Source organism: Egretta garzetta, unplaced genomic scaffold (assembly GCF_000687185.1).
Source record: "Egretta garzetta isolate BGI_Z169 unplaced genomic scaffold, ASM68718v1 scaffold287, whole genome shotgun sequence".
Taxonomy (NCBI): domain Eukaryota; kingdom Metazoa; phylum Chordata; class Aves; order Pelecaniformes; family Ardeidae; genus Egretta; species Egretta garzetta.
This window is the reverse complement of record NW_009260435.1, coordinates 5,004,274-5,028,193: the sequence shown is the minus strand read 5'-3', so window position 1 is coordinate 5,028,193 and position 23,920 is coordinate 5,004,274. Positions and strand designations below refer to the sequence as shown.

The following is a 23,920-nucleotide window of genomic DNA, read 5'->3' as shown; positions in this document are numbered from 1 at the left end:
GGGGGGGCGGCGGCAAAAAAAGCTTCTGAAAAGCCAGAGAAACCTATGATGAACCAGAAAGCAGTGGAGTAACTGAAGCAAAGCAAGGACCAAGGACTGACCTAAATGCTTGGAGTTCTAATTAATAAGCTAGTAGTATTCCATGTCTAGCATTCATTAAAACTGGGCTTTTGAGACAGCAAAAAAATTCTGTGATCTCATTGTAAGGAAACATCTAGGAAGTTCTCAGCAGTTTGGCCAACTTGTGTGCTCAGTAATACTAAAACCCTAGAGCTTCATAGAAACATAAAATCTTAAAGGCATGGGAAATCACTTTGCCAGACAGGAGGAAAAAAAAACCCAAACCAAAAAAAAACCCCAAAGAAAAAGGCAAAATATTTGAAACAGCTCTTTCACTTTGCATCACAGCACCTGGCAAAAATTCATTACTAAAAGTTGTCTGAAAACGCACTCTACCCCAACAATGCCTCATTCCTACAGATCATCTAAACAGGATTTAATTCTGCAGTTATTCCTATGCTGGACATGTACTTAAGGACTAGGCAAGAGACCCTCCATGTCCCTTAATTCCCTCAATCAGCACTTCAAGAAGATGCATCACCTTAAGGAAAAGGGCAGAAAGGGAACAGGAAAAGAGTGTTGCCAAAGTCAGAGAGCCAAGCCTAGGTACAGCCCATGGCATTTGCAGCTGGAGAAAAGGCTGGATAAAAAACGGGAGCAAAGATATAAGGACACATGGTAAAATGGAACGGAACACCTGAGGAAAGCACAGGACAAGCACTGGAAACCTATTGTTCCCAAACATCTATCTTCATTTAAGTAAGAAATGGAATTCCTTAGCAAATTTAGCAAATTATCTCTCCCATGTCCTCTTGAGTGCTTGATCCAAGTGGTCAAGAAGGTCATTCATTACTTCTTCAGCTGGAATTTTTAGTGCAATCTACCAGTTCAAATTCAGCTAGCAACCCAAACTGCAAAGACATACATTTCAAAAAAAAAAAAATTGTTCTATTGAAACCTACAGCTTCTTCAGACTATTTTAAATAGGAAGACACTTCATTGTACCTAATCAAAGTGAGAAAATATCTGTTTACAATTCAAACCAGAAAATTTACAAATAAAAATGAGGAAGTACAGAATTGAATCAAGCAGAAGACTGAGCCGGAAATGTGTCATCAGAACTGTTTTAAGCTCTAATTCTCTACCACAAAAAAGGCACATGGTACCATCTAAACATGCAGTGAGAGTAGACTGAAGTAAACTCTGTTTTCAACTATGAATTAAGAGACAGTACATAACTGTACTGGTTCACAACTGTACAACAGTACAACTATCCCTTAGATGCCAGACACCAAAGCTGAAGGAAATGCTGGGCTGTAGAAAGCTTTTCTGCTGCACGCGAGTATTCCAATAATTTTTTCCTAATATAGTGCCAGTGACATGTGGCAAACCAACAGCATATAACGTATTTCGGAAGCAACAACATTCAAAAAATCACAGCACAAATAATTGCATATAAAAATTGTCTTTTTTTATTTTAAACACGGGCTTGAAATACATACAACCTAGACAGCTAATTTAGTTAATGTTTGAGCAGAGCTTTCTAGAAAATAGGTGATATCACAGAATTAAAGGTTGTACCACATTTTTGCCATCATAGCAAACCAGATTAATAGCCATGTGCATATAACAGCAATAAAAACGTGTCTGCAGATGCTGTCTAAAAGTTCTGCATTTGGCAGCTTCCTTTCAAATATCCTAAGCTTTCTAATTTTGGTGAGATAGGTACAGGTTAAGAGTATATTTATAGAATCCACCAGCCCTTAAGTGTAAAGAGTTTAAAAATCCAGGCCTAGTTCTCATGATTGCTTCACTTACTGAATAGATCTATGCAAGAATATTGCCATTTTTACTTATTGAGTTCGTATCTATAGCTATTATCTAGTCCAAAATTAAGTTAAACCCCAGAAATCATTCTTGTCAAGTGAAGAAAGTTGGAAAGGGCAAATTTTCAAGAGTAAGTATTTGCAAGGACACCTTATATCTTATCCGAGAGCCAAGGACCAACAGCAAGAGCTCTTAGTTCACTGATCACTGAACTAAAATCTGTTTGCTCATATAGTCCTTGACCCAGTTACTTAAATATGTACCTAGTGTTAAGAATGGAACTTGTCTCAATGAAGTTCATGGGATTATTCATACCATTAAGAACTAGGCATATACTTCAAATGTGCTTAAATATCTTGCTAAACTGAATGCTAACAGTCTTCAGGAAGAGAAATGGCAACACAAATATTGTATCAGAACTCACTTTGAGTTTAATGAGATGGCACTCTTCCAGTGGAGTAACTACACACTGGAATATGGAAAACTAATTACTTTGATTTAAGCTTTTGACATACAATGCTGTCTAAAACCAGCGTGCTGTTCCTCCTGGAGAAGTCTTTAAGCAACAGCGATACAACAAAAACCATATATATGCACGACAGGTGAATAATATTTTCTGTTTTTAAAGTGCAGAGTTTCACTTACAACATAAGGGTCAACATTCCAAAGTAAGCATTTCCAGACAACAATAGCCTATTTCTTTCATACATATTCATTCTTATGTTGCTCCAGTATAGTGTCTTCTAATACTAAGTAGACAGGGATGAAATTATAGTAGCTAAGTTGTGTACACTTCTTTCTTAATTTAAAGGTAATGCTGCCTAAAATAGAAGTTTTTAATGAGTTTCAATCAGTAACGTAAGTACTTTATTTTGCAAAACACTATAACCACAATTACCACAACCTGTCTGTAAACCATAAACTTAAGAGTGCAAATTGGATAACCTCTTCATGTTAGAATCCATTTACAGGAACTCCTGACACGAAAAAGGGCAGAAAAGAAAATTTCAGAGTGGAAAAACATTTTAGCAAAAGTTGTAATTTGTAAACTTAAATGTGCATTGTAGAATAACCAAATCCATAGCTTTAGAAAGAGACATAACTTCTTAAAATAAAGTGTTTATGGCTGTTAACTTTGAAGGAAGACCTCGGATATTTTATCTTTACTTTCTGCACAATGTTTCCATGTTGTTTCTAATAAATTTTAGGGATAAAATTGCATACCAAAAGGTCAAACCCGAAAATCCTGTCATTATCGAAACAGCGTTTGTGGTTTCTTCAGCTGCAGTGATGCTTGCTTCACCAACTTTTGTTGTTTTCTTGTTGCCTGGGCTTCTTGAATGGCACAACAAATCCTCTGTAAAGCAACATATTGAAAAAAAGAAAATTAAAGCATGCAACCTGCAGTTTTCTTCCATAAGATGCTCTTAAAAAACAGTAAAAGTTTAGATACCATAAGAATAAAGTCTTTTGAAGAAAATTTACTTTCAAATAAAATTAAGCAATTTCTTCTCTTCAAAAATGGATAGAAATGTATTGAGAGTCTACAACTACTAGATTCAATCTGAGGTAAAGAGCCTCAGAAGAGGACTATGCTTAGGCCAAACCACCAAGAGGTTTGCATTATCGGTATCTGGAAATATAAAAGAACCATTCATTATAATTAAAAGACAACAAAAATGATGACAGGCACTTCTGAAAATATTTACAATGAAAAGTACTCTCAAACTGGATAGTTAGTTGAAATCCACAGAAGGATAAATTAAAATAGAACCTAACAATAATTGTAAAATTATAAACAACTTAACTGAACAAAGCTGTGCAATTAAACCAGTCCTTTTTATTAAATTCCTGAATCCAAACGATCTAATAGCTAAAAATACCCCACATCACAACTGTCTAACATTAAGCATAATGTAAAATATGCATAAAGTGTGTATACATAATATTAACACAGCGATATATCTCTAGTCTGAGGAAATTAATGTCAATGTGATATGCATAAATGCCTGGTGGGGGGAGGGGAAGTCAAAAAAAACCTAACATACACGGTTAGTTTGGATGGTCAGTCTGATTTTACCTGAGTAATTCCAGCATTTAGTGAAAGCTGAAGCATTTGAAATGCTTGCGAGAGCTTTTTTATCTATGATTTCAATGAAAGTAAAACTCATTTATACAACAAATAATATTAAAACAAAGAATAAATTAATCTGCATGGGCAAATAACATGCATCAGTTGCACTTTAAGTATTTCAAAAATTTATGGATTTCTGATAACTCATGGAGGCTGGGGAAAGATTCAGAGGACTAAAGATGGGCAAACCTAAAACCCTTGCTTATTTTTTACGGGAGACAGAAAGAACAAGGAGGCTACAAGATATCCTTAATCTGACCTTTAACACATTTGTTTCATGCACAAAGGGCACCACAGAAGTGACAATTATTTGAGAAGCGTACTTTTTTTGTGTCTTCTTATCAAATTGGTATAGTTTTACAGGTGGTATCTATGCAAAGAAGGGAGATGCCAAATAAAGTGTAATACTGATAAAAACCAAGAAACATGGAAGGTACATGGGTAGTGTTGCACTTCAGGACAGAAAAAAATATTTTCAGTGTATACATACCAGCATAAACACTTGCAAAGGAACATGTAGCTAGGCAGTAACAGAAAAAAGTGAATGAAACACAAAGTATCCTTTTAGTGTGGCCTGCGTGTTGTACACAATGTTCCAGATTTGGCCATGACACCACCATACTTTCAAACTAAAAGCATTTAAATTAGTTAACCAATAGTATACTTTGGAAGACATGCTGCAAGAAAAACTTTTTATTTAGTTAAGAGACAGAGAAGAAATAATATAGACTCTTCCAGTAGGTAAAAAAAGTGCCTCAAAGTGATAGCAATTTTTTTTTCCCCCTTTGTGGTCTAACCCATTCTTCTAGATGGCTTGATCAATTTAATAGAAGCAACTTTGACCCTATTCTGATTCTAGCTGCTGACTTGCTGTTTACCAGACCTACAATTTCAAGTGTGCTTCCAAGATGCTGTGGATCTAATTGATTTCACTTTTGGTATCAGGGAGAACTTCTCTTCTTTCATCATCTGACACATAACTACAGTAAAATGCGTGGTTTCCTAGGTAAATTTTTCTTTTGTTGAAGTACCCTGGAATTTATACAAATTGTAAGTTCAGCTTTTGTTAGCTACAAGATCCAACCATCCACAGAACAAAAGCTCCCCAAATACATCAGCCTCTCCAGCATTAATATAAACAAATATTTAGAGACAAATGGTAGAAAATCCAGGTGCGGGGAGGAATTTCAGTAAGCCTTTTCACACAAGGTATTGGGTTAGTCCAGTGATCTTGAAATAATGAGGAGGTAGCAGAATTGAGAGGTATGTTGAATCCTAGAGACTACAATGAACTTCACCTAGTACTTTAAGTATTTGAATGATTTTCTTTTAATGAGTTTTAATACACAGAGCATAAGGCTTTCCACCTTCAACCTTAAATTATTATTGCATACACTCTCTTGAATGCTTTAGACTATCTTATCTCATCTTTCTCCTGGTTAAACTAATTTTTCAACATAGAATATGGTAAATGTTCCTCAGGCACCGCAGCCTATTCTATAACAGTCTCTGAACATTACCATCTTTTTCACATGCTGAGTTTCAAGAACTGTTAACAATATCATAAGGAAATCAGAGGAAAGAAAAAAAAAAAAAAAAAAAAAAAAAGAATATACCCTTGCTGTAGTTTCATCCTGAAGCTGAACTGTCTTTACATATTCATGACCTGTATCATCCTTCCTTTGGAACATCCTTTGATCCTGTTGCAGAAGGGAACAAAAACTTACTTCATGTGACACTCAAAACAAGAATGCAGAATCTGATACTTATGTGGCTTGAATGTCAACTTCAGGTTAGATTTCTGCGTGGCCTCTGTCCAACCCAACTCATACTTTCAAGAAATCTCAAGTAAATCCTGTCCTATGGTCAGACGTTAGAACCATAAATAAGTTAAGAGCAATGTCTGGACCTCTAAGTTGTGTTAAATAAAAAAAAAAGTTTACATGCTTTTCTTACCAAAACACTTATTTTTAAAACATTTGCTTCGTTGGAGGGACAACGTGTAAAGTCTTCAAATAAGTAATCCCACTCGGTTGTTAAATGGCCTAAGATTTCCACTTCTTTTACATATATCAGTCTCCTGTTCAAAAGAAAAAAGTTAATACTCAATTTCTCCCTGGGACTAGAACTTTGCCAGAAAAAAACCCAAACCAAAACGAAGAAAAGACATTCATTTGAGAAAGCATTTTCTGTGTGGATTAAAAATTCCACTCAGTCACAGTGGAACAGTATTTCCTTAATACATATTCTAAGATAATCACTTTGTCGTAAGACTCATAGATGATCTATGATATTGCAGAGCATGCATTAGTCAACTTAATTGAAACACACCCAGACCTCCAAATCCAAACTTTTTACTAGAATTGGATACTAGAGGGTCATCAGTTAGTTCAAACCAGTTCTTCAAAGCCAGTCTCTACCAGATGAAGGTAGTCAAACAGCTACATACTAGCTACATAGTGACACAATTACTACCAGACTGACAGATGAGCAGTTGCTACTGTTTACAGTTGCTAGCTAGCTGCCCCTTAATTACTTCAAAGCTCCAATGTCAGCTAGCACACGAAGACAAAAAACAGGTGGCAGTTTTGAATGGAGTCAAACCAGAACTTTTATGCATGTGGAAGAGGAACTGGGATAAGGAGAGAAGTGCACATTTATCTGGAGCTGCAAACAAATAAATCACCTAACTATCACTGAAGGACTTAGTCAGTATCTTGAAAAAGCTTGTTCAGCTGCAGCATGAATTTTGGGGTATGCTAGTCATTATAAAACAAGCATGGTGGTGTGCCTCCTGGAGTCTCACTATGGATGAGCTTATCTCACATATTCAGGCATGGTGGATATCAGTGACATTTGAGATGTAGAGATCACAGATAATGAAAAGGAACATATGGATTAAGTGTTTATAAAGTTTTGAGAACTCAAACTGCATAGCCAAGATTAGTAACATCTTGTATTCCAAAAATTGTCTGATAAGTTTAATATTAATTTTCATACTCACAAAAACTTAAGACTCCATTTAGAGTACCCTTTAACTAACAAGACTGTAAACATTATCACAACATTAGTTTGACGACAAACACTTATCACAAGCTAATTTGAAAAATAAGAAAAAGCAGAAAAAAAAAATATTTCCCTCCAGTATGATGAAAGGGTCATTGACCTCAGCGTAAATGGTCTTCCTAAATCAGTACCTACTATTGACATCATTACCACATTACATTTTTCCATAAATGAAACAAAACAAATTATAAAAAAAAAAATCAGGAAGAAAACAGACAAGGAAAGTACATATGCAGAGAATACTAAACAGTTTAGATTTAGTCAGATGTCTAATCCCCAAGCTGAAACCAAGACAAGCCCTTAGAAAGCCTTCAAAACTTAATACCTATTAGTAACAATAAGGTTTGCTCTTCTGCTTCTTGGAACTGCACAGTGGTATCGATAGCTCTCTTCTTCCAGTTTTCTTATGTGCAATTTCTGAAATAGAAAATAATTTTGGAGCTGTAAAAAAGAAAACTCGAAGAGGCGTCTTCAATTGAAAAACCTTTTAAAAAGTCACCTCGCTGAACTAGTTCTTTAAAGGCAAGCTTTCACAGTGTCCTCACTCCTGAAGCCGAGTCACTGAAAGGTCTGATCCATTCCATTCAAAAGATGGAACACTGACACAATTTCTTCAGCTTTAATTTCTTTCCTGTGCTAATAATTGCTTGGTAATTTTCATTTTGTTACACCCCATGCTGCAGACTAGATTCAAGAGTGAAAATCCTGCAATAGTACCTTTAAAGGCGGCAGCCCATGACCCAGACCCTTAGAAATAAACTATCAAGTTACAAATACTCAATGCACCTCAGGGTCAGGCTTCTGAAGCATTGAACAGACATCCATATTCAACATCCAAAATAAGAAGGTATATGAAATCGTAGATCAAATTACTCATCACGTTTCTTTTAGACAACTACAACTCAAGTGACAAACTATGAACACAGATGTTAAAGTTTCAAAAGAACTGAGGTGCTTCATAGCCATTTTTTTTCAGTTCCTCAATAATTTTTTGATTACATATTTTTCAAATTTCCTATTCTGTATGTTCTGTTTAAGTGAAGTAAAATATTTTCTAGAGCATGTCACCAGGTTTACAATATTACATCAACTCCAAAGAGCAGCACAGAAGACAGTGTCACAGTCATCACTAAACCAAGCTCACAGTAACATTTTAATAGCTTAAAGACAGCAAGATTCACAAAGCAGTATTTGTGGGAAATGGATACACATAAAAATATCATATAGAAAAAGATAAAATTGTGAAATGAATAATATACTACCACTGGGAACCCAACCTGAAACTGGGTATGAGAATAAATCTGTGCCAACTACTGGTTGTTCTGCTATGAATTTGTCAGAAAGCAGGCAATCTGTTTCTGTCCACCCTATTTTGCTGCCTGCTGATTAATTAATGCAATGCATTAACTATGTGTTACATGTAAATGTACTAGTTTGAATAAATGTTAGTTTTCAGGACAGAAGGGGTCTGCTAGAATTAAATACATGTTTTCTGTTATAATCCCGTATATATTTAGTAGCTGTAAGGTTGCTGTAATTGTCATGTGCATGGTAAATATATAATTGTTACTAACGAACATAGGTTGTAGTAAATGCAGAGATCATGAACTCTCTGGGTAGCAAACCTACCACAGTAACAGTGTCATATCACACACCACTGATCTAAAACCAACTACCAGCAGAACACTCCAATAGGAAGCCCCTAAAATACCCGTGCTTACCCTTCTTTTTGGGGAAGCCGTACGTTTTTACATTTAAGGATGAAAACTCTAGCATGAAAAAACCTGAAACAAGGAATATACACATCAGGTTTAAAGCTAGTTCTGCATTTATTTTGGACTGCAAAGCTAAGTATAGTTGTAATATGCAATACATACATTCCTATACTTAAATCATCTCATGTCTCTGAACCTGCAAATCCAAGTGCTGTTGATGTTGGAATTCTGCAAAGTTACTCACAAGCAACTAGACAACGTTTAGAAGTCAGCAACACCAGTAATAGTACAACAGTTGAATTATAAAGTCTCACTCTTAGAAACAAGTGTTGGAAAGAGAATGTGCACACCCAAGACTCTGCCCTAAGACTCTAGCCAGAGAACGCATCTGAATCCCATTTACACTCCAGAAGCTTCTAACACACACAGTTCCAGCACAGTAGTCACAAAAGCCTGGTCAGGGTCACCAACCTGGTTACATTCTCTGACAACCACGAGCTTTTTATATTGAAAAATTATACTGGTTATCAATAGAATATTTGACAGAAATTCCAATTTCTACAGTCTTCCAAGGTCACAAAATGAAACTTACCATTTATTGCTAAAATCGAGAGGTTTCAACTATCACCAGAGAATTCAACTGAGATGCTGAAATGTAACGTAAGGTACATGCATCTCAAACATCTAACTCTACCCTCTACCAATAAGAATGTTAAATCAGAGAAAAGAAATCTTTAGAAGATACATATTCCACTTGTAAATATGTTTAATTAGTAAAAATGAACAATGAAGTTACATAGGTATAATGTCAATGCATGTTAGCTTTCTACTCTTTAAGGCAATACAACCGCCTTTTTTATTATACAATCTGCTTTAATGGAAAACGTGCAGCTCCTGTGTAGGAATGTGAGGAAACATAAGGAAGAATGAAGGCCATACATGCTTAGCCTGGATGCAGAATGCGTGCACCTCAGATCAATGTTTAGCAAGTGCCTACAACTGGATGCCCCAAAACTGGTTTGATATTCTTTGTAGCAAAATAAGATGACCTTCAGTTCATTTTACAGCTGTTACTGTGGAATTCAGCCTCTGTGTAACAATGAACTTCTCAAGGTGTTTCTGACAAACTAGTGAGAATAAATTAAGGAAGGAGGACTAGAAATTCAGTATGTTTTTAGTTATTCCTTGTAAAGATACATTTAGTTGTTAGTTTTTAGTTATACCTTGCCAAGATGACAACAGACAACCTGACTGCCCATTTATCTGTCTGCAATCAACCACAGAGGCTAACCACTCTCTGTAGTTTAAGTAACTAAAATGTAAGCTGAGTTGACAAAAGATCTTTCCATCAGAATCAATTAAAAGAGGCTTCAACATTTATTTATATTTGCATTTTATTTTCATATTTTTAAAAGTTCAACAAATGTCTTAAAGCATCATCATCATATAATGCAACTGACCCTCAAAATCCTTTAAGCTCCGAAGTGGGTTAATATTCAGGAGTTTAAATCAAAAGCATTGTGTTTTCCTGGATTTGCTCCCTAGTGATGTGACATTTTGAAAAACATTTTAATTCAACATTTTCCAGCAACCCAGAATAGAGGGGCCACATCTTCTATTAAAAAAAAAAATAAAAAAAAACCAAACCAAACCCAACCACTCTCTGACCATCTTAAAAATGTCTCAAACTGTAAAAATGCATGAAAAATAGAAGAAAAATGCCAGAAAGACTGCTTATCTCAAAGTCACTTCAAAACATCAGAAGAAAGATGGCAGCATAGGACTAAAATCGAAATACAACCTCACATTTTATACCTGAACCATAGCTATTTTAAAAACAAGTAAAAAAATAAAGGAATACAAAACCCACCACCATGTAAGACTTCAATTCAAAGGCTGCAGTCCATATTCTGAATCCTTTTGTTGGATATGCAGAAATGAGACATGCCATGTATTTAAACAAATTTATTCATAATCATGTGCTTCTATTTAAACTCAAAGCTTTGGAGAGAGAGCCTGTTTCTTGTAACTTCAGAAATAATGCCAACAGTATTTTTAGGTTTGACATGCAGTATGTTACTAAAGTAAGAGTTCCCAGTGAGCTCTGTGCCCAAGAGATACAGTATTTCTCTTAGCTATTCTCAATACACCTGAGAGACATCAGTACAATGGTGGTGGCATTATGTAAAAGGAGGGTTGCACTTGATGCAAATTACTCCATGATCTGCACACTCTTAAAATTCAGGCATCTTTATCAAAAGCTTTTATTTTTATGAGAATACCAGAGTCCTTTTAAGAAGTTCAGCCCATTCTTATTTTACATGGAAATGAAAGAACAATGCAAATGTACACAGCAGAACAGTGACTCAAACAGAAATAGAATCTGCAACTTCTTGAAGCCTAGCATAGTATTCTCTCTGCCACACACTGTCTCACCACCATGTCTCAATTATTCATTAAGTATTCTGCATTCTTTATAAAGCTCCATGCTTTAACTGGGAAATGAAACAAAGTAACGCCAAAGACACTGAATAATGTATGAATTGCATCATGTCAGACCCTAAATGCTGGGGTTAGAAGACAGTCTCCTCAGCAGAGCAGGCAGCAATACCTGCATATTGAAAGGCAAAGACTAACAAAGCCAAAGGCATTCATTACCTGTTCTAGCAAATCTCATTAACTACAAACACTCCTCATACAAAGATAAAACTCACGAGAACTTACTCCTTGGAAAATAATTCTTCTAGAGCTGTCTCATTTGTTCTTCAATTTCTCCAGCTATACACGCTTGCATTTAAGTTTAACAAAACGCATTCTGAACTGCTAAACCTCACTGCATGAACTAGAGACATGGCATGCAAGACATCAAATCTGACTTTCCAGGTTTTGAATTGACTGAACAGATCCCTATAAATCAGATTCAGCACTTCCGTGAAAATGCACTGCATAAACAAGTTTACACAAGTGAACTGATCTGCTCCATCTGGCTACTGTCCTCATTCTGCACAAAAAAAAACCCTTCTGAGTGGAAAAAAAAAAAAAGTAACTTGCTTTTTAAGACCTACATATATGCTCCTCCTAAGCCAAGCTCTACTGTCTAGCAATGTCTGTATTTCACACACAAGTGAGTATTTAAGGAATTGAAACATTTTTTGTACAACCACTGGATAGTGTTGAGGCATCCATTCCTTAAGGAAACCTTACAAGGTTTCAACCTTGTAAGTGTGTATTTATTTTAAAGGCACATATGCATTAAATTTCGTTAAAACAGATGAGAGCGTGGGGATTCTGGTTAAACTACTTGTAATGTCGGGTCAAAACTGGATCCAAAATTTAACAGCACTAGTACCTCTAAGTTGAGTTATTTGCAATTAAATTTTTAAATGCATATAAAACTTTCTTACTTGTCAGACATCCTATTTCCTGTGAAGACACTGTCCCCCTCTTGCTTGTAATTTGCATTAGAAAAAAAAAAACCTTCCCAACACTAACCTCTAGCATAATAATCAAAATCAGTTAGTTAAGAAAAAAGACAACCTGTATTTAATTAACTGACTTCTGAAAGGAAGAAAGTGTTTTTAGTGAACTATACATAGGATTCATTCTTGGTTAGTATACAGTTCCAATCTACACCATTTAGATCCAAGAAAAATACAAATATTAGATGTGCAGGAACTGCATAATATCCAGTTTTCAGTGTTAATTGTGCTACCTTTTCCTTTTTAATAGGTGGAAAAAAACTGTAAAAACCAAAAAATCTCACTACATGAAGAAAATAGCTTTGCTTAGTATATCACAATGACCTAATTTCATTTAATCAGCTAAGATAAAAATTTGCTAAATTTTTTTGAACAATTTTAAATTAAATAAACTGACTATTGACCACTAATTTATAAAAAGGCATTAGCAGCAGAGAGATGTCTCTGCTCAACCTTTTTTCATGTATCATAGGCAAACAATTTGCTCTGAGAACAGCTTGTTAAGCTTGTCTTGTTAATTTAGGTGATGTTTTATTAGAAATAAAGTTTATGGTATCACTTAAATTAGAAATATATATTTCTTTCTTTTTTAATATATATTATATTAGGTAGGTAAATTCATGTTAACAGCTGAAAGTTTACATTCAAGTATGTTGAACAGCAAAGAAGATTCTGTGAATGAAACCAGACTCAACTGAGCTGGCTATATTTTTTAATTGATAACATTTCATAAAGTAGTAAGAGTAGTAGTAATTTGAAGTGATAGTGGTTCATCAGACGTATAAATGACAGGCCTAGGGCATATTGCAGAAACCACAAATACAAGTTTTCTTAGCATTTATATGGAAACTATTTCTATACCATGAAATTATAAGCGTTTTCACAGAAGAAAATTCCATTCAATATTGCCATTTTAAATTTTGCGCTAGTATCAATATGTTGCTTTCTCCCTTCATCCACAGCCTTAGCTCCAAGAGACCACTAATAAATAGAATGAACTCAGCACCTACCCTACCATGATTTTTTTTCCAAGTGCCCTCTGTTGTTGCCATTCTTCAGGAGCTAGACATCCTTAGAAAAACAAATATACAGAAAACATACCCTCCCTGTCTGTCTCATCTTACTCACTCATCTAATTTTACTCAAGATGGTTACTCAAATTTGCTTGTGGTTTTTTTTTTTTCTTAGTCTAGACAATAAGAAACACTGTTTCATTCAACAGCTACACAGAAAAGATATGAATGAAGGGGAGAGGACATGTTAAAATGCAACTATGCCCTTAAAATACTTAAGGCAGATAAAAGACCGTGACGGAAATAGAGGAGAAATATGGAAAATGTTTACTCCGTTATTCCAGTTCTTGCTGTGTATGCCAGGAGAGAAAGAGAAAGAAAAGAAACATTAGAAATAGAATACAAAATAAAAGAACATCTAGAAGGAAGTAGCAAATATGCAAGTTTTGGTCTTAAAATGTTAATGTAGACAGTTATTTTACTCTAACTTTTTAGCAACAAACCAAGCATCTTAAGGTAAGTTTTAAGAACATGAAGGCTGAAATACAAGTTAACTGGACTCCAATTATCTAGGATTTGAAAACCACTGTTATTCATCCTCCATATGTTAGCCACATCCAGATGTAAAAGCAGGCTAAATGTCCACAAAATGTGTGTAGTTATGACGTATTGCTGTTAAGAACGTAAGGAAAAACCAAAAGGTGGTATTTTGGGATTTCATGCATTTTTTTTTCAACTGCTGATACCACCACCACCACAAAAAAAAAAAAAAAAAAAAAAAAAAAAAGGGAATTTCAGTAGTTGTATTATACGCCAAACAATCTCAGCTTTGTTATTAAGCAAAACATTAGAACTGAGTATCAAAGTGTTTTTCGTGTTTCCACATATTCAAATCTTAATCCTACTAATTCTTAATCCTACTACCTCCTTCCAGAGCATGAGATAAGCCATTACAGAGCATAACGTGCAGAAGATCATTTAACAGCAATGCTGCAGTTTTCTTGTCGCATTCAGCTTACAAACAGCACTGGGTCTTCTCTGCCATACAGGCTTCCCTTATGAAACAGGCTGGGGCAAATTTTTACTACAGATAATGACTGCCACAGATCCCTGGCAGCTTTTTTGTAACATAATCCTTTATGGAATTAATGGGTTAGAGAATTTTAACTGTATTTGCAGCACAAGTCATACCTCAAATAAATCATAACCCTCAGCTTCCACCCTATCATACGGCCGGATGATGCCATCTTCGTGAATGAAACGCGGAGGACGGAGATTAGATACTTCTTCAGTTGATTCCGCCACCCTGCCATAGACAGTGGAACAGTATTCTGGTAAGCTTACTACAATTCTGAGGTTCACCAGTACATCTTTAAAAAGTCATCCTTTCACTTGCCACATATCCCACTTACACTTCCTAGGTACCCTACAGGTGTAAAGACACACTGCTGCTAATAAATCCGAAGTAGCATTAACCAATTAGACAGCTACAGAATAACTTGGAGAAGTTTACTCCCAATCATGAATAATTTAACTAAGGGTTCTCATAACATGCTTTTCAAAGGTCCCCTTAAAACACAAGCAGCCCCTGATGTGTGCTGCTAACTGAATGTCTAACTGGCAAGTTTTTCTCCAAAAATGTCAATGGTCTATTTTTCACAGTAAGTGTAAATTACATTCAGATATTTGCATTCAGCAGTACACAAATCTATCTCAAAAGTAGAATTCAGACATGATCTTTTAATTACTTTCTGATCAGGGAAGGCGGGAAAAGGAGGAAATGGACTAGTTACCATCTACCTGAACTACCACACAGCAAGATGTATTCTGCAGCAGCAATTTCCAGAGTTCATCGTAAAATACAGGCTACTAGACATCTCTCAACCCCATACATCCTACTGCATATTGAATTTAACACAAATAATTGTGTGTCACTATTGCATCACTTCACCACCTGGTAACCAACACATGGAGAGTACTTCAAAACTTCCTCTTGACATTTTACCTTTGAATTCCCTGGAAGGTACTGCTTGCCATATCTACGATGCCACCTGTCGGGCGGGCTACCACTCCCACAAGTCCCTTTCCAATTCCTTTAAAGAATCCAGCTGCACCTTCTTTTTTAGCCCCTTTAAAAGAAAGGGAAAGGAAAAGGAAATGGTTTTAATCACCTGCTTGAAGAGGTTAACCACAGAATTAAATCATTACTGCCCCAGGCTGCACTAGAACTCTTTTGCATGGGAAACAGCCCACAGCAATTGATTATGTACAATCCACTTATAAAAAAAGTTCTCTGAAAAGTCACACGATGCTTCCTTGTCTGTTCAGACATGTTGATGTTCACTTAACATCTTACCAGCCTCCAAAGCCAGCATAACTGAAATGTTAACTAGAGTCTCCTTCTCATACTTTCAGTCTAGACTGTAGGCTAATATATGAGGTTTTGTAGGTTGATAGTAATAACAAAATAACCTGAAATCTTTTAAGATGAACAAGTATAATGGAAGTTAACTACTTCTATCTCAAAAATTCATGTTTCTAGTGGTACATAACTACGGAAGAGCCAAGACAGTGTTTAGAAAGCATGTATATTCATCCATCAATGAAAGAGGGACTACACCTCAATACATCTGCCAATAACCTATAAAATACAACAAAATAACAATTAACTTAAAGCATTAAATCACTTAAACATGAATTTTAATGAGAAGCATTTTATCACACCGATAGTGACAGTCTTCACAAAACCAAATACTGATCTCAGGCATAAAACCAAATTTTAATATTAAAGATTTCTCCAACCTTTGGAGTCCAAAAAAAACCATTTTCAATTGGTTCTTTTTAATCCATTATTTTTAGTATCTTTATTCTGGCTCTAAACAATAAATTGGGTACTACAGCAGGCCTAACAAAATATGTCACAAAGACAACCATTCCTTAATTCATACAAAAGCTGAAAAGGCAGTACGACAGCAACAGCTATAAATATTTGAGTAAATCATCATATGAAGTCACATTTGAATTAAAAATATCATGTTGCTACACCTCGACATCACCACTCTTAGATTGATATTTCTTAAAATTACAAAATAAATTGTAAATTATTGGGAAGCCATTTAAGCAGTGCATTGCAACTTTAGTGCTTACCTTCGACAGGTTTAGTGATTATGCCCGTCACACCTCCAACAACACCCTAAAACAAAGAAGATAATTAAGTTCCTACTTAGAAACTGGAATGCTATAGTCCAACTGGGCAACCAGTCCTCCTTCATTTCACAACTTTATAATGAAGTTCAGCATCAGAAACATTGTTTGCCTGGTTTTTTTTTGGCTTTGGGGCTTTTTTTTTTTACTTTAGATTTTTAAGAGAATTATAACTGAGACAAAGAAAAGAGAAGGAAACTAAAACAGCGGAAGAAACATTTATGCTGGCAAGACAGACTAACAAATCTTTTGTACATTAATCAGTCTTGTAGTAATTAAGGAAGTTGCTCTTTCACTTTCACTACTAACAGGAAGCTGCCAGAATTCCCAGTCATGAGTGAATGATACCAAATATTCAAGATAATTAACATCAAATAACTCTCTGGAAGACTTTAAAGGTCAAGTATTTTAAAAGACTTTAAAGGTCAAGTATTTTAATGACGCTGAAGCAAAAGAATAAAAATCCAGAAGTAACTTCTGAATTTTCAGCAAATAGTGTCAGAAAAAACTCCACAATGTTAATTATTTATAATAACTTAGAAATAAGATGACTGTTTATTTTGAATGGAAAGTGACAAAATTTATTAGAAGACTTAATCTGCATTCAGGTAATACAGATCTCTCAGTAATTGTTTACAAGAGGTTTGTTTCATACTTAATATTTTAACTAGAAATATACGTGATCTTTCAGCAACCAGAAAAGCTTCCTGATTTTAGATTATAAAAAAACCACAGGGGTTGCACAGCTTCTATTTCAGAAAAATCTCTCCAACCTAATGTAGTACTACAATTTTATACAAATTCTACTTGCTTTATGTTCACATTCTTTTAAGTTAAGAAAGCCTAGCAGTTTTTATAAGACCTCAGCATACAGAAAGCCATTTCTACTATACAGCACATGCCCAGAGCCAACTGACTTTAATGACAGAATTGACTGCAAGGTCAAATAAGGACCCAGTTGCTTTAATTAGATAACACATTTGTTAAGCATGAGTAACTATTCATGTAACTCGCAGGAGAAATTGGTGCTACTTCCTACACTTTTCCTTTCTAAGACTCTACCTTCAGGTTGGCCAAAACCACAACCTCAAACACTGAAGTTGATACACTATACTGAGTTTCCTGTAAACCAACCACCTGTTTGTCTCTTCTGTTTAGTTCATGAACCGATAAAGAAGACATTATCAAGCTTGCTTACATATAATTTACAAGCATGGATTATGAGTTGGCACATCACACCCTCAGCTTCAAATTCATACCCGTAACAAGCCTTTTCCTCCTTTGGCCAGGCTGTCACCAAAGTCTTTTGGCTGCCGACCCATTTCCTCTCTCCGTTTCTGCTGAAATTCTTTATCCATAGTAATAGCAGCCAAGCCTTTTCCAACAGAACCAGTGATCCTAGACACCACCCCTGCTGCACCACCTGATAGACCAGGGCAGAAAGCAAAAGTTACTGTTCTTTCAGAACTTAACAGCAGACAACACACAAGAAGCCACAAACTTCATACCAATTTCCCTGCATATTCAGTTCAGATATTACAAATTTAGAATTATTATTATATGTTGCCCATGAGAAGACTTCAGAATCTGTCCTGAAATCCATAAATGCAGCAAAAGGTAACCCTTAAACCACTTCAGTACATATTATATAGGATATTAGATGGAATTGTGTTTTCTTTAATTACTGTAACGAACAGCTAAACAAAAATCTAAGGTACTGTAACAGTAGCTGGTCCTAAGAATACTTCTCAGTCTTCTCCAGACGTCTTAGGACCACTAGAATTATTTTCCTTCTTCATTCACAGCATGTTACAAATTCAGTTATACATGCAATGTTTCTCAGTTTGCTTGCTCCGTTTACAAAACATTTAGATGGTCTCAAGTAAGTTAGATATGAATGCTCTGCGTCATGAATACTGGCAATAGTATCTGACAAACTTAAATACTTGTCAAAAAATTTTAAATTTTAATTTTAAAATTGTAACTTTCCCTTCAAAATCATAATAAAAAAATCTAAATGCCATCCATGAGTTAACCTAATTTATCAAAACAGTAACAGTACAATACATACCCACTGTGTGTCCAAGAAGACTTTTAACACCAATTACAAAGCCTTCAGCAAATTCTTCAGGTCCCTGAACAGCACCCTAAAAATGAAACTTATTATGAACAGCTGAAAACAATATATTTATGCATCTGTTTCAAGAAAAACTAGCAAATCCTTTACACTGATGAAAGGAAGAACATTTGAATACATTATTTCAATCAGGAAGTCATACCTGGAATGGCTCATAAAAGAAAGCTTCAACTCCCTCAGACAAGCCTCTGATTAAGCCAAATGGATTTCCAAGAACATCTAATCCAAGTACAAGAACATACATCTGTTTCAGGAGCTAAATAGTAGGGGGGAAGCAAAAGGAAGAGCATGGTAACATAGTTCCACATTAGGATCCAAAGCAGGTAAACTTTTTAATTTACTGCCCACGTAATATGTTAGAGTACTCAACTAAGTATTCCTACTGGAATGAATACAGGCTTAGGCAAAAGATGCAGTACATGTATGGATAACTGTTAGAACATGTTGGTGAAGAAAAATAGAGAGAACAGAGGCAATCACTTAAAATTCTCAAACAGAGTTTCAGAACACTTTTGTATTTTCATTTTCATAATGTGCCACCAGATTTCTACTTCACTACCATGAAATAAAAAAAATAGTAACATTTAAAGGTATTCACCTTTCCTTCCTTATTTTCTGCATTCTGTAACATACTTACTCAAAATTTTACACAAAGGCTTGACTAAAACTTACTTGTTCACTATAATGTCTAACAACTCTCTTCATCAGTTGGTCTCTCTTGTAGAACTGGTATTTAATTTCAAAGAAAGCAAGTCTGAAAGACAAGTAATCACACATTATAGATACTCTTCTTCCTTCTACGTAATTCTCTTTTTTGCGTCAGGTAATCCTGAAGCCCTGTTCTCTTAAAAAGGAGCCCAAACCCCATCTTCCCTCCATTCCTCCATTTCCCCAAAGGCTGTATATATTTATACTAGTCAAAGTTTACTATGGAGTCAGTTATTATATGTATAGTAGCTTTATTCCAAGTATTTTTTTTTAAAAAAGTCTTTATTAGCTTACTTGAAAATAAGATCATCCACATCTGTTAGAGTAGCTCCAATGCTTTTCAACAGCAAATTCAGAGAATGGATGGCTATCATTTCTTCCCCCTTATCTGATGCTTCTCCACCAGAAGCCAGAGACAGACTCAAATGCAACTGTCAAGAAAGAATTAGCAAAACAAGATAAATCAAGACAAGAGACACACACCAGACAGGTTGTGTGGTGCACATGTAAAAAACCTGCAGTGGAACAGTGGTAAGTGTATTTTTACTCACTTTGAGGAATTGTACAATTTCAACAAACACGCTTGAACTGACAATGGTAATACTTCGATAACATAGGAATTTATTTATATTTCCATACAGAGAAGTGTCAAATTGCCCTATAAGTTTAACTTTTATCATGTTTACATCTGTAAACTTCTGTGTAAATGAGAGAAATAACTTGTTAGATAGATTGAGCTTAATTCCCAGTACAAGTTAGATTTTAAATTCTGATTAACTTAACTAGCTTGTATGTATTTTTGCAACTAGTCACTCTTGGGGAAATGCATGAACTTGAGAGAACTGTCTTTAACATTTTAAAAAGGGATTGTTTAGTGTCGATAAGACACTTTTTTAAAGGAAATACACACACTTAAGGGTGGAGAGGGCAACAAAATTATTTTCCTTTTCTCTTGCTCGTCACCATAATCAGTATTGTTCCCTCCTACTCCCTTAGAAGAGGGCATAGCAGTTAACCTGTATGATTTGGCTTTTTCAAGATTACCCATTTTCGTTTTTTTCCAAAAGGCCACACAGCCATTTTCACAGTCTTCCTATTATTCTGTGGTTTAGAATATTGGGATAGATCACCGAAGTAAGGGGGGAAAAAAAACACTGGAGAGAAAAAAAATCCACAACCCTCCTTTACTTAACAGGAAGCATGCCTAGACATTTCAAACAAAGATGCAAATGACTTACAACTGTTTCTTCAACAATTTGAACCAGACTAGCTAGATGGTAATGTTAAGATATCACAATGGTGTCGTGTTCCTCTAGTGTTTTCCCTGGCTTCACATTCTTATAAGTTCATAAGCACAATTATATTAGAAGAAAAAAAATCTAAGAATCTAAGTGTACCCTAACACATGTCTAGTGAAATAGGCAAAAAGCTGAAAAAAGTGCCAGAATTTAATAATCCTTATTGGGATTTATGTCTCTCTTTTAAACATTCAGTCAAAAGAAAAAGGAACTAAGTAATATTTTTTTCCTCTAAATTCTTATTCAATCTGATAGCCTTAGGGGAGCGTTCTGTAGATTCAGAATAATGTGTAATTGCTCATAATCTTTCTTCCCTTGCTCAAAAAAAAAAAAAAAACCAAACCAAAACCAAACCAAAACCAAAAAACTAACTGCTTCAAGAGAGACCTGAAAACCAGCCCATGAAAGTGTATCTTATTACAACTTAACACACATTACTTGGATACCTTCAGGCCAGCATTTTATTTAGCTTTCTTCATTATTATATCCATTGATTCTTCCCACTTAGCAATGGTTAAGGGTCTGTACTCACAGGCAACTAAGAAAGTTTTCCAACAAAGTTTTAAGTAAGAAAACAAAAAAAAAAAAAAAAAAAATCCCTGTTAGGAAGACAGCATGAAGACCTCAATTACCCAGAAGGTTGAGCTGAGGATGAATTTACTAAAAGAATTAAGAAATCACTGATATAAAATGTTTTATTAACCAAAAGTATCTCTATTACATACCTTAATTGGAGAAATATGGAAATGTTCAAAGAAGCTGAGCATTGACAGGTCTGTTAGGGAAGATTCCATTAGCTCAGTGTTAAGTGCACCTACATCTTGCTGAATTAATTTAGACTGGTTTTATTAAAAAAAAAATAGAACAGAAATTTATCTCATTACCATATAAACCAGCATAATTATATATATTTGATATAATTATTAATATTATCTATAAATATATGCAAAATATACATATAAACAGCAAAAATAATAATCATAGCCAAATGTAATAAAACATTTAACTAACTAGTTAAATAACCAACATTCCAAAACAGGAAATAGACCCATTACTTTTGTACACCAGATTGTAACCATACTAGTATTTTTCTTTAATCAAAGATAAGAAAAAAAACCCAACCCAAACCAAAAAACCCACAATGATTTCTGGGTGACTTTTCCAATTTATGCTATACCACTTGATATTCCCTTAACTTCCGCAGTCACTTGAGGTATCACTTCTAAATTAATTTAGACATATTAGTACAGTAACTAACTTCCTAAGGTTCTCTGTGGTTTTGAATTTCCTCACAAAATCAGAATTTTCATACAGTACATCAGAAGACACCATTTCTAAGAACAAGAAAATTATATGAATGACTCTCCTATGCACTCTAGAACCAAATATGACCTTTCTGAATACTATGCACCTAGATAAGACTTAATTTAGAGCCATGAAAATCTGTTCCTTCTGCTCTCTGAAGACAAGACATTGTAGACTATCAGACAATTAGAAGCCCACTCTGTAAACCCTAACTTTATTTCACCTACCACGCTTAAACACTTTGTAGCCACCAGTTGAAACCAGTGTCATCAATTAATGAAACATTAAAAAAGCAGAAAACAGTAACACATACCCAAGTATCAGTTAGTCAAACTTGTCAATTAGTAATGCTCACAGCCAATATTTAACAGAAATCCCAATGCTTCACTGAAAGTTATTTTACCATGTCCCTTTATTCACTGTTGTCAAATGCAATATTCACTCATTTAAACTGAAATATTCAGGAAACTGCAATGCTGCTACAATAAAGGCCCTGTTCTGGCAAAAATGAGTTTCTCTCATATGTTACCCTTTGTCTTTCAGCTTCTGGGTCTGTAGATGGAGTGAAAAGTTCACTAAGTGCTCCTAAAAATCCTTGATCAATTTTCAGTGCCATTTCCTGGATAAGAACCATGAAGTATCTAAAATGGAAAAAAGAAACAGTGTATACTTGTGTAAGTTTAACTTAAATATCACATGCAATGTCTCATATTAAGACTTACACTCTACAGTACCAACTGTCTATTTATAGTTGGAAAGGGTTACCAACCTCACAAAGCTGTACATTACTGTAGATTATTAATATCTTAACATTTTCAAGATTTACCTAAAAATATTAACCATCACTAAATACTTCTTATATTTATACATTATATTCCACGTGCTCCAAGGATAACGTCACAGAATCACAGAATAGTAAGGGTTGGAAGGGACCTTGGGAGATCATCCAGTCCAACCCTCCTGCTAAAGCAGGTTCACCTACAGCATGTGACACAGGACATCATTCAGGAGGGCTTTGAATATCTCCAGAGAAGGAGACTCCACAATCCCCCTGGGCAGCCTGTTCCAGTGCTCTGTCACCCTCAAAGTAAAGAAGTTCTTCCTCATATTCAACTGAAACCTCTTATGTTTCAGTTTGTGCCCATTGCCCCTTGTCCTGACGCTGGGCACCACTGAGAAGAGTCTGTCTCTGTCCTTGTGACTTAAGATATTTGAAAGTATTTATGAAATCCCCTCTCAGTCTTCTCTTCTTCAGGCTAAACAAGTCCAACTCCCTCAGCCTTTCCTCATAGGAGAAATGCTCCAATCCCCTACTCATATTTGTAGCCCTCCTCTGGACTCTCTCTAGGAGTTCCTCATCTTTCTTGAACAGGGGAGCCCAGAACTGGACGCAGTACTCCAGGTGGGGTCTCACCAGGGCAGAGTAGAGGGGGAGGAGAACCTCCCTTGCCCTGCTGGCCACACTCCTCTTAATGCACCCCAGGATACCATTGGCCTTCTTGGCAACAAGGGCACACTGCTGGCTCCATTCAGCTTGTCATCCACCAGGACTCCTGGGTGCCTCTCAGCAGAGCTGCTTTCCAGCAGGTCAGCCCCCAGCCTGTACTGGTGCATGGGGTTCAACCTCCCCAGGCGCAGCACTGGACACTTGCCCTTGTTGAACTTCATCAGGTTCCTATCTGCCCAACTCTCCAGCCTGTCCAGATCCCGCTGAATGGCAGCACAGCCTTCCAGCTTATCAGCCACTCCTCCCAGTTTTGTGTCATCAGAGAACTTGCTGATGGTACACTCTGTCCCCTCATCCAGGTCATTGATGAATAAGTTGAACAAGACTGGGCTGAGTACTGAGCCCTGGGGAACTCCACTAGCTACCGGCCTCCAACTAGACTCTGCCCCACTGATCAGAACCCTCTGAGTCCTGCCATTCAGCCAGTTCCCAATCCACCTCACTGTCCACTCATCCAAGTCCCACTT

The 23,920-nt window shown here is 35.7% G+C and overlaps 1 protein-coding gene across 1 annotated transcript in view; it reads right to left on the bottom strand.

Moving 5' to 3' along the window:
* Nucleotides 1-1,553: 1,553 nt before the first annotated feature.
* The window catches only part of VPS13C (vacuolar protein sorting 13 homolog C), a 100,788-nt gene continuing 78,421 nt past the window's right edge, over nt 1,554-23,920 (bottom strand). Inside the window, exons 70-83 of the mRNA XM_035899526.1 lie at nt 22,476-22,587; nt 21,367-21,480; nt 19,638-19,774; nt 19,308-19,389; nt 18,778-18,891; nt 18,570-18,645; nt 17,758-17,921; nt 16,442-16,487; nt 15,300-15,423; nt 14,486-14,600; nt 7,413-7,504; nt 5,978-6,101; nt 5,638-5,721; nt 1,554-3,244 (exon numbers count right to left, since the gene is read on the bottom strand). Of these exons, the coding sequence (XP_035755419.1) occupies nt 3,140-3,244; nt 5,638-5,721; nt 5,978-6,101; nt 7,413-7,504; nt 14,486-14,600; nt 15,300-15,423; nt 16,442-16,487; nt 17,758-17,921; nt 18,570-18,645; nt 18,778-18,891; nt 19,308-19,389; nt 19,638-19,774; nt 21,367-21,480; nt 22,476-22,587 (1,489 nt within the window). The 3' untranslated portion in view covers nt 1,554-3,139. The remainder of the gene's footprint in view (nt 3,245-5,637; nt 5,722-5,977; nt 6,102-7,412; nt 7,505-14,485; nt 14,601-15,299; nt 15,424-16,441; nt 16,488-17,757; nt 17,922-18,569; nt 18,646-18,777; nt 18,892-19,307; nt 19,390-19,637; nt 19,775-21,366; nt 21,481-22,475; nt 22,588-23,920) is intronic.